The sequence below is a fragment of the Artemia franciscana genome, chromosome 5 (genome assembly GCF_032884065.1).
Source record: "Artemia franciscana chromosome 5, ASM3288406v1, whole genome shotgun sequence".
In the NCBI taxonomy this organism is placed as follows: Eukaryota; Metazoa; Arthropoda; class Branchiopoda; order Anostraca; family Artemiidae; genus Artemia; species Artemia franciscana.
The window spans coordinates 3,757,514-3,776,683 of NC_088867.1; the positions used below are offsets into that span (position 1 = coordinate 3,757,514).

Below are 19,170 nucleotides of genomic sequence, written 5' to 3' on the forward strand. Positions count from 1 at the left end.
TGGTAATTGTTCGGGGTAAATTTTGACCAGGATTGAATTGTCCAGAGGATATTTCCGTGGGAAGGGAGAATTTTCCGTGGAAGCTGAGCCAGATTTCCTAGCGTTATTTGAAAAACGATCAGGAATTAAATAAAAAAAACTAGTTTTTTCAATTGAAAGTAAGGAGCAATATTAAAACTTAAAATGAACAGAAATTATTACGTATACGAGGGGGGTTGTCCACTCCTCTACACCATGTTCTTTACTTAGAAGTTTAAATTTTGTCCCAATTCTTTAAATGACTCCTGAAACACAAGGACTGTTTGATTAGAACAATAAATAACTTTTTTTACAAATACCGAAAAACTTTAGCGTGAAGAGTGAGGTGTTGAGGAGGGACCCCCCCCCCCCACGTATACGCTATAATCTCTATTATTTTAATATTGCTCCTTACATTCAGTTGAAAAACTGTTTTTTTTTTAATACATCAAAAGAATCGGCTTGTTATGCTGTTTCCAAATATATAGTATTCATTAAGTTTAATTTTAACCAATAAAAGCTACTAGCCTGAGAATATTTGCCTGATTTTTAAAAATCAATTGGGAAACACCTGATTTTTAAAAATCAATTGGGAAACACCTCAAAAAGCCAAGTGATACAATTGAAAATTCCACCATCAAATTTAAGTATTGAGGAGGGGGCAGCCCCGCCCCCATATATACGTAATGACACCTGTACGTTTTAAATTTTGATGTTGTTCTTTACTTTCAATTGAAAAAAACCTTCAGTCGAAAAATTTAATTAAAATGGTTAAAACCATCGGAAAAGAATACAATATAAAAAAATTCAACATCTAAACTTACATAGCGCCCTATTTTATCGAGTTTTATTTAAACAACCTTTTCCAAATTCTTTTAGAAAAACATCCTTTTTTATTTAACTATAATGGTTAAAACCATCGGAAAAGAATGAAATATCAAAAAATTCGACATTAGAACTTACATAGCGCTCTATTTTGGCGAGTTCTTTTTTGAAATAACTTTTTTTTCAAATTCTTTAAGAAAAACATACATTTTTATTTAATTAGAATGGTTTAAACCATCGGAAAGGAATGAAAAAAAAAATCAACATTAGAACTTACACAGCGCCCTATTTTAGCGAGTTTTTTTAAAATATCTTTTTTTCAAATTCTTAAAAAAAACTCCTTTTTTATTTAATTAGAATGGTGAAAACCATCAGAAAAAAAATATATATCAAAAAAATTCAATATTAGAACTTACATAGCGCCCTATTTTAGTGAGTTCTGAAATTCAATTTTTTTTTAAATAGCTTTTTTTAATTTCTTTTAGAAAAACATCCTTTTTGTGGTGTCGGGTAGGAAGATGTTTTGCATAAATAGCTTCTGATGAAGTCACAATAGGGCCCTACTAATTGCTACCTCTAGACAAATCTCTTTTATCATTTGAGTATTTCTCCAAGGTTAAATCCAAATATGGTTGGTAATGTTTCCACTAAAAAAGGATGGGTTTTGAAATTCGTTTTGGCAAAGTTAATACATATAATAAATAGCCGATTAAAATAGATATATCATAGTCTTAACAAAGACTTAAGTGAAAAAAAAACCGCCAAGACATCCATGGGAATATTTTCACTTTCAGCTCAGGATTATGAAAGTTTATAATCCTGTATTTTCGGTAATTATGGGAATATTTAGCTAAGTATGTTAAAGAGCATGACACGCTTTTAAAGATTATCCAAGGATGCATAATTTAGTAAGTTTAATTGGTAGTTTAATTTAGTGGCTCGTTTAAGGGCTAATATAATGTAATATAATCTCATTTAATGGTTAATATAATGAATTTTGGTGGACCAATATATAATAAAATATAATCTCATTTAATGCTATATAAAGAATTTTGGTGGGCCAATATATAATATAGTATAATCTCATTTAATGGCTAATATAATCAATTTTGGTGGAGCAATATGTAATATAATATAATCTCATTTAATGGCTAATATAATGAATTTTTGTGGGCCCCCAAGTAATTCTGATATGTCATCAAGGTCGAATCAGTAATTTTGCAGTATTAAGGAAAAACTAATAGAAAATCAAAATTACTTTGAGATATATTTTTGAGGACAGACCAGACAATGCCTAAGAAAGTAATTGAAAACTAAAAAAAGCCTTGAACTAGCAAGTAGCCTACCAATTACTATTGAGCCAAAAAGCGGAAAAAATTAAAAAAATATTAAAAATACCAGCATAAACAGCTAATAACTGGATTTTTTGTTGTACTTCGTAAATTAATATTTAGCTTGTAGCTTAAGTATTGATGCAGCCTATGCTAAACTTAGGAGCATACACAGGATGGGGGGAGGCGGGTGAGAACTTCTTATTGAAATTATCTATAAAAAAAATTATTAGCCTCTTCTCTCCGAAAAAATTTTGTATACGTGCTTTACTGAATGTAAAAAAAAATTGGTTAATTAGGGTACACCAATGGACCTGCCTGTCACATAGGAGAATTCACTAGAATAAATGGTAACATTCCATGGAAATCAAACAGTTCATGGTAATGTGCTTTAAGTAAGGAGCGAAGCGGCTCAATAGTAACCGATTGATACATCAAAAGGAAGGGATTTTGATGGTTTTTTTTTTCAGAATACATAACATTCATCCAGTTTAATGCTACCCATCAAAAGTCTGGGAAGAGCTACCCAATTTTTGAAAAAGGCAGGAAACACCTCCAAAAAATCAGGTGAATTTAATGAAAATCACACCATCAGATTCAGCATATCAAAGAATCTTACTGTCAAGGTTTCAAGATCCTATATACAAAAATGAGGAATTTTGCGTATTTTTTTTTGCCAAAAACAAGATCACGGATGCGTGTTTATTCATTTATCAAATAAAAAAACTAATTTTTTCAACTTAACGTAAGGAGCAACATTAAAACTTAAAACGTCCAGAAATTATATGTATATGAAGGGAGTTGCTCCTCCTCAGCACCTCGCTCTTTGCGCTAAAGTTTTTAGTACTGTTAAAAAAAGCTTCTTCTTATTATAATTAAAATTCTTATTTATAAAAAAAAACAAACAAGAAAACAATTTTTTTTTATCTGAAAGTAAGGAGCAAGATTAAAACTTAGAACGAACAAAAATTATTATGTATATGAGGGGGGTTGCTCCTCCTCAGCACCTCGCTCTTTGCGCTAAAGTTTTTAGTACTGTTAAAAAAAGCTCTTTATTGTTCTAATCAAACGAACATAGTGTTTCAGGAGTCCTTCTTAAAGAATTGGAACAGAATTCAAACTTTAGCGTAAAGAGCGAGAAGTCACTTTTTACACTCAAACTTTAGTTTCCACGCGTAAAATAGAGTCGACGAAGAGAAAACAAGACATAAAAAAAAATTTATGTAGGAATTCTGGCAAAATCCCACATTGTAAAAGCTCCCCTGAAAAACTCATCTCCTGGAAACTTCCCTCTCCTTGGAAAATTATCCCCGTGGAAAATTTCAACAGCAGAAAGTTTGCCCCCCCCCCCCACCAGAAAAATGTATGCATGCTTCCCAATAACAAATACTATGCGCAAACAATGGGCAAATTTTGTAGCTTAAAGACCTTTCCCCAGGGACTGTGAGGGGTCATGATGTCTTCAAAGGCTTGGTTCTTGGACTTTCAACTATAGCCTACTGAACAAAACGATTACCTCAAAATTTCGGTTGGACCATTTTGAGAAAAAAGGGACGTGGGATGGGCCTAGTTGCCTTCCGATTTTTTTCGTCACTTAAAAAGGGCACTAGAACTTTTCAGTGAGTCTTTTCAAATGAGCCCTTTTCGATGTCATAGGACCACTGGATTCATACAATCACCCCTAGAAAAAAAAAACACAAGAAAAAACAAACAAATAAACATGCATCCGTGATCTTCTTTCTGTAAAAAAAAAAAATACAAAACTCTACATTTATGCACATAGGAGCTTGAAACATTTACAGTTGTTTTCTCTAATACGCTGAATCTGATAATGTAATTTTCATTAAGATTCTATGGCTTTTAAGGGGTGTTTCGCCCCTTTTTCGAAAGAAGTAAAATTTTCTCAGGTTCGTAACTTTTGTTGGGAAAGACTAAACTTAGTAAAACTTTATATTTGAAATTAACATAAAAATCCGATTCTCTTTCTTGATATATCTATCGGAATAAATTGGTATATTGGTATTCGCTCTTTAGAGTTTCAGTTACTATTTAGCTGGGTTGCTCCTTACTTACAGTTCGTTACCACGAACTGGTTGATTTGATTTTACCCGGGTTGATCGCATCGAACTAGTTATCCCAGAATATCAGGAGAGGGCTCAGTTTATCGGTAATCAAAAGTTCTAGTGCCCTTTTAAATGACCAAAATATTAGAGGGCAGCTAACCCCCTCCTACAGCCATTTTTCCTAAAGTCTTCTGGTCCAAATTTTGAAACAGTCATTTTGTTCAACATAGTCAAAACATGTAATAACTATAGACCTATCTTTGAGGATCACTTGACCTCCACAGCCCCAGGGAAGGGATAAAAGCTATGAACTTTGCCCATTGTTTACCCATAGTATTGGTGATTGGGAAGTACACAAACTTTTTTCGTGGGGGATCTGGTGGGGGGATACGTGAGAATATCCTTCCATGGAGGAGAAGTTTTTTCAAGTAAAAGTAAGAAGCAATGGTAAAAGTTAAAACGAACAAAAGTTATCACAAATATGGGAAGGGTTGCCCTCTCCTCAATGCCTCGGTCTTGACGCTAGAGTTTTTTTTAGAACTACAAAAAATATTATTCTAATTAAATGGCGCTTGTGTTTCATGAGTCATTCTTAGATAATTGGAACAAAAACTAAAACTTTAGCGCAAAGAGCAAGTTATTGAAGAGGGGGCAACCTCCCTGATATTTTGTAATAATTCCTGTTCGTATTAATTTTTAACGCTGCTCCTTACTTTCAGTTGAAAAACTTGTTTTTTTATTTAATTGTAAACAAATTCCAATATATGAAATTTTCACAGCAAAAAAAAAAATTACAATATATCAGTCAAAACTAAACAAGAGGCTGGCAACTCTTGGAACTGAAAAAAATACCACAAACAACAGGCTAAAAGAAGAAAATAATTCAGAAAGAAACTGACAAGCGTGAAAGGGCCAAAGACCTAAACGAAGGAAATGAAACATAATGATAATAACCGTGGAAGAGCCAGGGGCCCAAGTGAAGAATGGCTATATTCGTGGAGAGCAAAGATCAGAGTGAGGCGAAGGAGCAACCAACAGGCGTTGTTGACAACGCGGACAGCGCATTTGTTTTACTCTTGTACATTTAAAGTTTTCACCTTAATAGGTAAAGTCTAGGCCTGAAATGCAGCTTTTACGCAACATCGAACGTGCCATTTGAATTTTTGGTGTCTCCTATGGCTGTTACGCAATAAATTTGTAAATTTTTCTTTTTTTGCAGAATGTTGAGGCTTCGGATTTTTGAAAGGGTCAATTTTGGGTTCGTAGGAAATTTTTTAACATAATTTATATGGCAGTAACTTTTAATTTACAATTAAATGCAACATCGAATGTGGCATTTGAATTTTTGTGTCTCCTATGGTTTTTAGGCAATAAATTTATAAATTTTTCATTTTTTTGCAGAATTTTGGGGCTTTGAATTTTTCAAAGGGTCAGTTTTGATTTCGTAGGAAATTTTTTAAACATAATATATTTAGCAATAAGTTTTAATTTACAATTAAATGCAACCTCGAATCTACCATTTGAATTTTTGTGTCTCCTATGGTTGTTAGGCAATAAATTTGTAAAATTTTCATTTTTTTTCCAGAATTTTGGGGCTTTGGATTTTTCAAAAGGTCGGTTTTGATTTCGTAGGAAATTTTTTAAACATAATTTATATAGCAGTAAGTTTTAATTTACAATTAAATATAACATCGGATGTGCCATTTGAATTTTTGTTTCTCCTGTGGTTGTTAGGCAATAGATTTATAAAGTCTTCATTTCTTTGCAGAATTTTGGGGCTTTCGATTTTTCAAAGGGTCAGTTTTGAATTCGTAGGAATTTTTTTAAACATAATTTACATATCAGTAGATTTTAATTTACAATCGCATTTACAAAGTAATAATTTTGCTGTAACGATTCTGAATTTTTGTTGTTGTTGAATTTGTGCAGATTTAAGACAAAAAAAAGTATAACCCAAGAATCCTGGATACTAGGGAAATTTTGATTACATGTTTGAATTCAGCATGCAAAACCACAAGAATTTTGTTGATACCCATCAGTTTTGTGTGATGGTTTTATGGTTTATTGTGTGGAAAATTTGTCTATGAGCTAAATAAATTTCATAAGTCATTCCGCAAAAAATTTTGGCAACAAAAATTATGGTCAATCTGTTGAAGTCAACATCAAAAAACTACTTTAACAGTTCAAAACCATCCCTTTAAAAAACTCCAAGCTACTCAAACTTCTTAGAAAAATCAAAATTAAAAAAATAATTTATAAAACCAAGGATTAAAAAGTTCTACAATGCAACCGCAAAAATTCTTTAATGTCAGTAATTTTTCTGTAGTGCCTTTGCAGGTTTGCGTTTGAAATTTTATAGACAGACTAAACTAATTTTAAAACCATTCCGCCAAAACTTTATATATTAAAATTCCTCATCATTATTTTGAAGTCAGCATAAAAAACTACATTCATAAGTTTTTCTAACAATTAAAAGTTATCCATCAGAAAAACTCGAATTTACTCAATTTTTGGGAAATACAAAGCTATAGGAAAAACTACATAAACACCGAACGTTAAAAAAATTCTTCAACAAAAACTGTTTGAAATTCATAATTTTTGTGCAATGGTTTTGTGGTTTTGTATGATGAAGTTTTATATACGGACTAAATAAAATTCAAAAATCGTTCCGAAAAACCTTGGGTATTTGAAATTCTGATCTTTTTTAGAAATCAGCATACAGAACGACATTCAAAAAATTTCCTAAGCAAGCAAAAAATTTTCTTTAAAAATTCATAAAAAACAAATGTTTAGTGAAACAAACTTAAGAAAAAATTAGACAAAACCCATAATTACATAATTACATTTTTTACGACCCTTTTTTAGAAATCCTTTTTATAAATTTGAAAATTTGGAAGTTTGTTTTTCTTTTATTCGTAGAATTCAAAGAACAATATTTTTCTAAAATCTTGCTAGATTTGGTAACATAAATGTATCTCAATCACTGATGTACAATGGTCATGTAATAACGTAACACTCAAAGTTTTAAGGAGAGATTCATATGACTCATAAGAAGATAACTTTACAAGGGGCATTAAAAAGATAAATTGTTCCTTTTCAGGCTATATTTTCTTAATTTTATTTTTCTTGATAAGATTTTTCCAAATCCCCCCATCCTCTGCGAGGTATTATCATAGTGGATTATATCAGGAAATCGACATAAAAAATGGGGGCTAGCGGCTGTAAATATGCAGAGATTTTGGCAAGTTTTCAAATCTGGAAGAGAGCTGAATTATAATAAAAAAAAAGAAGCTGGGTTGACACTGGCTAACCTTACAGATTTACAGCGCTAAACCCCATACTAAACAAAATCAATCGCGACATCAGGACTTGAGCAACTACCCTGAAGGACATAGGATTGCCTGTTGAGCGTCGCAATTACTTGGCTAGGACGGAAATACTACTAGTGACTCGTTTCTCAGCCTTTATATATATTTATATGTACATATTTTGTTCGTATTTATGCTTATTTATACTTTTTTCCTTGGCATTTCATATTATATCTTTTGCTAGATTAGTTTTTTAGAATATTTTTATCCTTTCTATAGTTGGCATTCAATTTTTATCTTCTGCTTTTGGACTTCCGTTCTAGCCGAGTGGTTTGAGCTCTACATACGCTAGAATGTTCTGGAGATCGGCGCTATCTTTGCACAACGATTTGATTTATAAATGTAAATGAATATCGGAATCTCAGCTCAAATAATTTTTGTACTTCAAAATTTTAATTTGTTTTATAGCTATTCTATTTCTGTATGATTTCTATTTTATTTGTATAAACTTTCAATAAAAAAAGATGCACGCTATTTTATCGGGAATCCTAAAGTTAGACAAGCTCTAACCATCAAAATGCTGGCCGAGCAATGTGGCTGTGAAAACACTATTAGATCTGTTTTACAGTATACAAGGGAAAAGGTATATATTATGGGCAATAGTTTCTTTAATACGAAAAATTCAAAATCTGTGACGTAGCTGGTTGCAAATGTTTTTATCCTTTCCAAATTTATTCCATGCATTTTCTCATAATTTATATGTTTTCTAATGGTGTTTAAAGTTACCCATTTTGTTTGTGTTTGTGTTTGAGTGATTCAGTAATCAGTGATGAGCGATGAGGGTTTTGTAAATATACCTTTTTTTGAAAAGTTAGGACCATTTCTCGGGTTAGCAATTTGTAATTTTTTTAACTCGCAAATGTCGGTATTTATTTTTCCGCTCTCGTGCTGTTTTACTGTGTAAATGGAAGATGAGAATTTTGCTACCACACTGTAACTGAGATTCAGTTCTATATATATACCAAATCATATTTTTCAAGTTTGGTTTAGAGGGACTCTCAAGTTTGGTTCTTAGATGAAAAGTAATTTGAAATTTTGTTAGAATTTTTCAAAATAAGGATAACTTTTTTATGTTTTTTAAGTAATTTTAATCCTTCTCTGGGGGAAATTTTAAGTAATATAATAATTCTGGCTCGATCAATGGATAGATCTGGGACTAAAGAATCTGATTATATGACTATCTTGATGTTTTGGTACAAGTCAGCACAATTTATTAGTTTCCTCTTATCATATCTTCGTAAATGCCTAAATGTATTAAATTTTCTGAAGGTTACTTTTTTGGCTATATTGTAAATACTCTTTTCTCTTTTAGTCCTTGATGCTTTATATCAAGATCCTGAATTCTTGATCACCGGTCTTTGGGCAGCGACTGTAGCTTGCTTGGCTGCTGCTCTGCTTTGTTCATTGATAGTTGGTGTCCTGGCAATCATAAACACGGTTACCATTCCAGCGCCTACATTGTGTGGTGCTGTAGGGCTCTGTGTCACTAATGGAATAGCCTGTAAGTTTGAATATATTTATACAAATTTATATGGAGAATAAGGAGCATTGAGAAACTTTGTTTGTGACATGTCAGATGACATGACTTTGTCATGTCGTCCGAATCTTTTAGCTCAACTTTATCTCAACTTTTCTTAGCTATATACCAGCATTTGATAACTTAAAAAAAGAGTTCCAATCCCTAATTTATGTGAAAATCTAAATAATTGACTTTTATCTTTATAATTCAATTTGGTCAAAAGCTTCACTATATAATTTTTGTGACGATAGGATATTATATTGCCATCATTTTAATGTCCTTTTTTGATAATCAACTAGAGCCACGATGCGTTTAGGTGAGGTCCTTCTGTGTCACTAGCAAAGGTTCCTATATTGTTTACCGTGTATTTTGCCAGCATGATATTCTGATCATAGATCAGCGTCTCCAAAATGATTGATTTTACCATTTTTTGCTGATGTCTGGTGATGATCCGATATAAAAAGTTGAATTAAAAAGTTGATGGTGATGATCCGGATGATGCCTGGTGAAGTTTTTCTTTGTTATACGAAAGTTGAAGTTGAACTGAGAGGTGGGTGAGGGCAGAATCCCCCTTCAAGTTTAGGACAAACAAATAAATTAAAACGAAACCCTGAAGTTAAACATAAAGACTAATATAAATTATCTTATATATGAATTGGCTAAGCAAGACTAAAGATGGTATGAGCAAGAACAAAGATATAGGAAGTCTAGAGCTTTAATCTAAACTTTGTCTTGACGAGTGATTGGTTTTTTGGTGGCTAAACCATAGATTTATTATCCGAATAGATATCATGTGCTACAGAATTAAACATTGTAACACACGAGCAACGGTAAAAATCCAACAGGTTTTTACCACACCTGGTGGAAACCAATCAGTTTAGAGAAACAGATATCATGCCCCTCCCCCTCATGCGTGAAATATGTAAGATTTAATTTTAGCTTCACCTATTTCTGTTATTTGATTAAAGTAACGTTTTATGTATATCAAATATCTTAAAGATCAATGTGTTACATAAGCTTGCAAGTTTCATGCCATTATTTGCGCTTTAATGGCTGTAAAACATCCCTCTCACCTCAAATTAGCCCTTTAAACCTCCGAATAATTTCTAAGGATATGGATTTCAAACCAGTTCCCTCCAAAAAGAAATATATTCAAGCAACACTAAAGTTCAACATAAACCACTCTCAACCTACAAATTCGCAACTATGGCAAAACTCCTATCCACTAGCAACAAATTCTTGAGCTTGAATAATACTTATGGAGTGCTTTATTGAAAGTACCATATCAATGTCTTTGATTAACTCTTAAATTGTTAATCTTCGCTACATAATATCATCCGCTTCCAAATCCAATTACCCCTCCCCCTCTTCCCGCAAAAAAAAACAAGGAATCATACCCTCACTAAACAATTGTGGCTGGTAGAAGGTATTATGAAACTTTGAAAGACATTTTCGATCTATAGATGTTCCTTCCCCTTCTTTACAAGATAACCCAACCGATACTCTCCCCAAATGTTTGCAAGCCATGAATTTCCTGACGGAGCCGATTTGCGTAGCTGAGAACTGATAGGCGATTCAGAGCCTCTTTCATCAAACCCTGAAATAGCAATTTAAGAAGAGAATAATTTGCTTTTGAATCACCTAATGAAGAATTATTCTTCTTTACACTTTTCACCTAAACATGTTGTATGAAGGTGAATTACAATTTTCTTATTGCTCTTTAGAATAACAGTGAAAGTCTGGATTTGATGAAAAAACGAGCGAAATTGTTTGTAGATTTTCTTAAATCTACTTTTTTTAAATCTGAAATCTATTTCTTAAATCTAGATTTTTTTTAAAGTAGGTGATTTTAAATATTTGTCACTGCCATTACAGAAAATGGCTCCCAGAGCCCCCGTCAAGGAAATTGCTGAGTTTAAAATTTTCATTTCACTTATGTCTGAAAACTTTGTCCATTGGGCCTGGGTTCCCCACCCCTGGATCCCCCAATGGTCAGCCGACTTGTTTCGAATGACGACACATGCGCTATGTTTTGTTGTGCAACAGTTTTGCGATGAAACACCTTTGTGTCGGGTAGGCAGGTGAGCAAGAATTGTTTTCATAAGAAAAGGGGTCGAATAAAAAACAGATATAATCTGCTCACTTGATTAAGAAGACGCGGGAAATTTGTTTCCCGCACTTTCTTAGCTGCGCTCTTGTTTGTCTTGTTTGTCTTGTTTAATTTCTCTTCGTTTCAAGTTTGGCTTCAGGATTTTTTGTAATTGATGTTCCTACTAGGTTTCATTTCTTAATGCAGCGTGATTTTTTCTCCTTTGAAGTACTATCTCTTATAACTAGATTCATGCAGTTGTGTTCACAATGTTTTTTACTGTTTTCAGCAAGTTTTCAGGTCACAAGTTTTTTACTGTTTTAAAAAGTTAAGTTGAGAGAAAGAGTCAAACTTTAGCGTAAAGAGCGGGGCGTTGATGAGGAAGCAGCCCCTTTCATATACGAAGTAATTTCTGTTCGTTTTAAGTTTTAGTGTCGCTCCTTACTTTCAGTTAAAAAAACTTGTTTCTTTTATTTAATTTCTGAACGTTTTTGAATCAATGCATGTTTTGATTTTGGCTCTCCACAGATGAATAATTAAAACAAAATTTGCATATTTATTTTTTTGGCTAAATGGCTTTCTCATAGTTTCGGTCGAATGATTTTGAGAAAAAAAGGAGCGGGGGAGGATGCCTAGCTGCCCTCCGATTTTTTGGTTACTTAAAAAGGCAACTAGAACTTTTAATTTTTTACGAATGTTTTTATTAGTAAAAGATATGCGTAACTTAAAAATTAGCTAACGTAACGAACTTTTGTATTCTCATGTTTTATTACATATATGAGGGGGGTTCAACCCCTGGTCAGTACCTCGCTCTTTGCACTAAAGCTTAAATTTTGTCCCAATTCCTTAAGAATGACCCCTGAATCAAAAAAGCCGTAGAATAAATAGTGGAAATTACTAAAAATACTTTAGCGTAAAGAGCGAGGTATAAGTATGAGGTGAGACCCTAATATGCGTAATAATTTCTGTTCGTTTTAAGTTTTGATGCTGCTCCTTACTTACTGTTGAAAAAAACCTTTTTCATATTTATTTTTTCATTTTTTTTTTAAATAATGCTAGAAAATCCTGCGCTCCCTTCATGGACATTTTCTTCCCCCATGAGAAATTCCTCGATGGAAAGTTTCCCCAACATATCCCTCTCTTCTCAACCCCTCCCCCAATCAAAAATCCCCCTGAAAACGTCTGTACACTTCCCAATAACCATTACTATATGTAAGGACTGGTCAAAGTTTGTAACTTGTAGCCCCTCCCACGGGGACTGTGGGAGAGTAAGTCGTCCCCAAAGACATAGTTATAAGGTTTTCGACTATGTTGAATAAAATGGCTATCTCAGAATTGTGATCCGGTGACTTTGGGAAAATAATTAGCGTGGGAGGGGGCCTAGGTGCCCTCCAATTTTTTTGTCACTTAAAAAAGGCACTAGAACTTTTCATTTCCGTTAGAATGAGCCCTCTCGCAACATTCTAGGACCACTTGGGCGATATGATCACCCCTGGGGAAAAAATACAAAACAAAACAAAAAACTAACAAATAAACACGCATCCGTGGTCTGCCTTCTGACAAAAAGTACAAAATTACACATTTTTGTAGATACGAGCTTGAAACTTCTACAATAGTGTTCTCTGATACGCTGAACCTGATGGTTCGTTAAGATTCAATGACTTTTAGGGGGTGTTTCCCCCTATTTTCTAAAATAAGGCAAATTTTCTCAGGCTCGTAACTTTTGATGGGTAAGATTAAACTCGATGAAACATATACATTTAAAATCAGCATTAAAATACAATTCTTTTGATGTAGCCATTGGTATCAAAATTCCATTTTTTAGAGTTTTGGTTACTATTGAGCCGGGTCGCTCCTTAGTACAGTTCGTTACCACGAACTGTTTGATTACTTATTCTAACAGGTGTGGAGTTGCCACGAACTGTTTGAAATGAATGACCTATTAATTGAGATAAAAGGATTGAGTCTTAACAAAGAGAAAAATAAATCATTGTCTTATTATACCGTTAAAAAATTACTCGTTGATTCCAAAGATTTATTAACGTAATGCGGTTTTGGATCTGATTTCACTATTCTGTAATTCCGGAGTGATAAATAACTTTACCTTTTCATAACCTGATTGGTTCTCTGGTAAGAAATATTTAACCAATAAAAGAACAATTTCTTAGACCACACTGCTTTTCCATTTCCCATGACATCATAAATAAAATACCACGACAAATAAAACACAAAAAAAAACATTATTTTATTGTTTATATTTTTTGTATATGGACGTGGACGTGAAGCCGAAATATTCGGAGTATTTTTATTTTTATTTAAAGTGTAGTTTATATATTTTATTTTTGTTCACTGCTTTATAGAAATTAAACCCGTTGTTTCTTTAATCAATTTTTCGTCAATAAAAGAACGATATATTTCTTAGCCACAGCATTTTCAAAATTAACTCTTTGTTTTTCTATGGTCTTAAATTATTCTTCTTTTTAGTCGCTTGCACAGTTGGAGCTATTGTCACATGGGTAATACAATATTTTTTAAGACTGGAAGATAATGTGCTGCTACAAGAAGACAAAGACAACTTTTGGACGACGGCCGGTTTGGCCAAACTCAGCTACTCATTCTGGTTTGTTGTGGCTGCTGGGTGCATTTTTGCCATAAATATAGTGCTAGTGATACTTGGAGAACAGTCAGTTAAAGAAAGAAATAGAATAAGAACTGAAAAACCAAATGGCGTTACGCTATTGTATTAGATTGTAGATTTGTATATTTTTAGCTATCCTTCTCTATATTCATCAAGATCGTTGCAGTAGATTTTTGTAGGTCATGTGATGAAACAGGACTTTCTTTTGTGTAGGGTGTTCAATTCTGTTCTCAAAAATGTAAAAAAAAGTTCACATCAAATATGAAATAAAAGAAGAATCCCTGTTTAAGTTAAAAACCAAATCTTTTATTTAGTAACTTCACTACTATGACCAGTAAAGTATCCAATATTTTTGACCAGGGCCGAATCCAATGTTTTTGTCAGGGGGGTAATTTTGTCGGGTGGGAAGAGGAGGTTTTTTACCAGAAAAAAACTTTAAATAACACATTTAAAATATATTTTCATACATTTTCAGCACGTTTTCATGAGTCGGACAAATATTTTAGGGGAAAGGGGGGGGAGGGTAAAACCTCTTGCTCCTGCTCTGAATACACCATGACTATGACCTTTATATTTAAGAGCATAAAAACAGATGGTGCCAAAAGACAAAGACAACTTTTGGACAACGGCCGGTTTGGCCAAACTCGGCTACTCATTCTGGTTTGTTGTGGCTACTGGTTGCATTTTTGCCATAAATATTGTGCTAGTGATACTTGGATCGCTACAACCCCCTAGCCTTTCCCCTGAATACAGCCTTTACTGTGACTTTTATATTTAAGAGAGTATAAAAAACAGATGGTGCTACAGCATTGCTCTAAAATACTGTTTGAACTATGTAGATTATTCTGTATTTAGCAGTTTTTCCCTTGTAACATTCAATATCATAGTCAGAGCTTATTTTGAGTTGGAAAAGGAGGCGGAGGAGGAGGAAGGGAAAGACAAATGATCGATTAGAGATAACAATTAATACCATATCAGGGACTTTTACAGTCAAAATATCACTTCCATTTTTATGATTTTCTGAACCTTTAAACCCTCTCCCTTTTCTGACTCCCTTTTCCCTTTTCTGACTATGTTCTTGTTAGTGGTATTTTGTAATTATAACTTTGAGTTATTCACTGTGAACATTGTATTAGTGACTCTTTAAAGATAGTTTTGTAAATTTCATATAGATTTCAATAAATTTCAAGATAGATTTTATAAATATTTCAATAATCAATTCATATAAATTTTGGGTGCACAGTCTTCGTAGGAAGTAAGTAGCTAGAGAAGTGAAGGAATATAACAGTAGTTGCGCCATTCCAAGTTGAGTTTTCTGAATTATTAAGACCCAGAATTGGGGGGAGGGTCTCTTCCCTAATGGGTTAAAGTTTTATCTCTACATAATTGCTATTCTTGAATAGTTTTACAAATAATTCTTGAGAACTAATACTCTATTATTATTGAATAGCTATACATAATTATAAAACAGTTTGGCTGTAATTGAAGCGTAGGCTAATGCACACGCGTTTACATGTGGTCCACGAGGTCGACCATTTGATTTCAAGAGGTCAAGATTACGATTTCTCAATGGCAACCATTTTTGAGATTTTATATTCCTTCAATAGTAGTCCTCTTTTTTTGTGGTATTGCTGTTTTTCCATCTTCATTGTCACCTTCCTCCGTCTGCACGTTTTCTAGCCGAATTACCAAATCACCGAATTTACTATAGAATTATGAAGCAAGATTTATTATTTTCCTGTTTATTATTTTCCTTTATATATTATTTTGCTGTTTTATTATTTTCCTGTATTCTTAGTAATTATTCTATAATGAATACAGATCAATGGTTGTAACTTCTTCACCAGACTTGAAATCAACGGTTTTTGTTACCGTTTACTCGTCTGGCCAGCCACCAGCCGACAGTTCATTTTTGAAGTGGTTGCTGTTTTTCCCATCTTCATCATCATCTTCCTCCGTCTGCATGTTTTCTAGCCAAATTGCCAAATCACCAAATTTACTATAGAATTATGAAGCAAGACTAAGACTTTAAACAAAATTGCCCAAAGGTTGGCAGAAGCCTCTAGAAGCCTTCTTGCACAGAAAAATTAAAGAGCAGGGAGAAATGAAAGAAGAAGGCGCGTGGGATATGCTATTCTGGTAATTATACAAAGCCTCTTGGCACAATATCTATGGGTCGTGATGTGTTCCTTGGGAAGGAAGGTCCAACTGACCTTATCTCGTTATGTGCTGTTCCCTGGTTTGCATCACGAAAATTTTGTGCAGCTGGGATCCCATGTTGATTTGGAGGGGGGAGTTTGAACATGCAATTGAAAAGCGTATTCTGCTAACCTCTGCCAGCTTTACTCAGCTCAATATGGAAGCGTTGAAGCATAAGCCTCATTGCAAAAATTAGAGTCGATGAGGAGATTAACAGAAGCACTATTCTCAATGCGTGTGAAATGCTGGTTGTCGAAACTAAGAACAGTATAAATTATGCCTTTGATCACAATTGCCTCCATTGGATTCGATACGTCCAATACCATGAAAGAGCATTTTCCTCCGTCTGCATGTTTTCTAGCCAAATTACCAAATCAACGAATTTACTATAGAATTAAATAAAAAAAACAAGTTTTTTTAACGGAAAGTAAGGAGCGACATTAAAACTTAAAATGAACAGAAATTGCTTCGTATGTGAAAGGGGCTGCTTCCTCATCAACGCCCCGCTCTTTACGCAAATTTTGACTCTTTCTCTTAACTCTACTTTTTAAAACAGTAAAAAACTTTAGCGTAAAGAGAGAGGTGTCTTTAACTTTAGCGTCCATTTTTTAGAATTTTGGTTACTATTAAGCCGGGTCGCTCCTTACTATAGTTCGTTACCACGAACTATTTGATTATGAAGCAAGATTAAGACTTAAAACAAAATTACCCAACGTGAAGAGTTGGCAGCAGCCCCTAAAACTTTATTGCATATAAAATAGATACATTTTTTTACTTAAAATAGAACAAATGGGAAACCAGTATTTAGACCAAGGATTATCAAACAGTTCGTGGTAACGAACTGTAGTAAGGAGCGACCCGGCTCAATAGTAACCAAAACTCTGAAAAACCGGAATTTTGATACCAATAGTTAAATCAAAAGAACCGCATTTTAATGCTGACTTTAAATTTATAAGTTTCATCAAGTTTAGTCTTACCCATCAAAAGTTACGAGCCTGAGAAAATTTGCCCTATTTTAGAAAATAGGGAGAAGCACCCCCTAAAAGTCATGGCATCTTAACGAAAATCACACCATTAGATTCAGCGTATCAGAGAACCCTACTGTACAAGTTCCAAGGTCCTATATACAAAGATGTGGAATTTTGTATTTTTTGCCAAAAGACAAATCACGGATGCGTATTTATTTGTTTGTTTTTTTGTTGTTTTTTTTTCAGGGGTGATCGCATCGACCAGAGGTCCTAGAATTTTTCGAGAGGGCTCAATCGATTGGAAATGAAAAGTTCTAGTGCCCTTTTTATGTGACCAAAAAATTGGAGGGCACCTAGGCCCCCTCCCACGTTCATTTTTCCCAAAGTCGTCGGATTAAAATTTTGAGATAGCCATTTTATTCAGCATAGTCGAAAAACCTTATAACTATGTCTTTGGGGACGACTTACTCCCCCACAGTCCCCGTGGGAGGGGCTGCAAGTTACAAACTTTGACCAGTATTTGTATATAGTAATGTTATTGGGAAGTGTGAAGACGTTTTCAGGGGGATTTTTTGGCTGGGAGGAGGGTTTGAGAAGAGGGGGTTATGTGGGTTAAACTTTCCATGGAGGAATTTGTCATGGGGGAAGAAAATTTCCATGAAGCAAGCGCTGTATTTTCTAGCATTATTTAAAAAAAAAAACAATGAAAAAATAAATATGAAAAAGTTTTTTCAACTGAAAGTAAAGAGTAGCATTAAAACTTAAAAAGAAACAGAAAATATTACGCATATAACGGGTTCACCTCCTCCTAATACCTCACTCTTTACGCTTAAGTATTTTTAGTAATTTCAACTATTTATTCTACGGCCTTTGTGATTCAGGGACAAAATTTAAGCTTTAGTCTAAAGAGCGAGGTATTGACGAGTGGGCGAACCCTCTCATATACGTAATAAAAACCTACGAATATAGAAGTTTGTTACGTAAGCTAATTCGTGAGTTACGTATATCTTTTACTAATGAAAAGCGTTCGTAAAAAACTAAAAAGTTCCAGTTGCCTTTTTTAATACCCAAAAAATTGGAAGACAACTGGGCCCCAGCCCCCCTCCTTTTTTTCATAATCATTCAATCAATACTATGGGCAAGCCATTTAGGCAAATAAATAAATATGCAAATTTCGCTTTAATTATTCATCTGCGGAGAGCCGAAATCAAAACATGGATTAGCTACAAAACATTCAGAAATTAAATAAAAAAAACGTTTTTTTAAACTGAAAGTTAGGAGCGACATTAAAACTTAAAACGAACAGATACCCCGTATATGAAAAGGGCTGTTCCCTCTTCAATGCCCTGCTCTTTACGCTGAAGTTTTTACTGTTTTAAAAAGTAGAGTTGAGAGAACGAGTCAAACTTTAGCGCAAAGAGCGAGGTAGAAGAGGGAACAGCCCCTTTCATATACGGGGTATTTTTGTTCGTTTTAAGTTTTAATGTCGCTCCTAACTTTCAGTTTAAAAAAAAAACTTGTTTTTTTACGCTTATTACGTGCTTCAATTACAAATAAGAGAATTAGGAGAATTATTGGAGTTTCGATTAGATATTAGAAGTAAAGACTAAAATCATTAGACAATTCTCACAGTAGATACCCCCCCCCCCTTACTTCCAACCGACTTCAATAATCAAACTACAATCGATTTAATCTATCCAGTAATATTAAAAATCCTATTATAAAAGGCACAAAGTTCTGTTTTCTTTTTTCATTTAGAAAATTATATTTAATGTATAGCTACCTTCTTATTTTTCAATGACTCCATTTCTCTTCTATTTGTTGATATAGAGAGAGTGTATTCATATTCATCATTCACTCTACTTTCAAAGGTTTTAAAAGAAGAAAATCGAATTTAAAACTATAGATTTAAAGAAAAACAATAAATATGAAATATGGAAAGCGAAAATTTGACCTGAGCAAATTTTGCGAATTGGGTAGTATAGATCATTTTTACAATTTTGCAGTTAATTAGGTTTGCCTATTATCTTGATTATAACGCTCAGAGGTCTATATCTGATATGGACACATGGTGGAAAATCGGAAGTTTCAAAGGCGTTATACTTGCATGAATGCTAATCTGGAACATATTAGGAACTGTAGTGGATCACTA

The 19,170-nt window shown here is 33.5% G+C and overlaps 1 protein-coding gene across 3 annotated transcripts in view; it reads left to right on the forward strand.

The window, feature by feature from the left end:
• Positions 1-14,622, forward strand: part of LOC136026892 (uncharacterized) — a 39,562-nt gene extending 24,940 nt beyond the window's left edge. For all 3 annotated transcript variants that reach the window (XM_065703699.1, XM_065703700.1, XM_065703701.1), the window contains exons 3-4: positions 8,918-9,106; positions 13,698-14,622. In XM_065703699.1, the coding sequence (XP_065559771.1) occupies positions 8,918-9,106; positions 13,698-13,960 (452 nt within the window). In that variant the 3' untranslated portion in view covers positions 13,961-14,622. The remainder of the gene's footprint in view (positions 1-8,917; positions 9,107-13,697) is intronic.
• Positions 14,623-19,170: the final 4,548 nt, after the last annotated feature.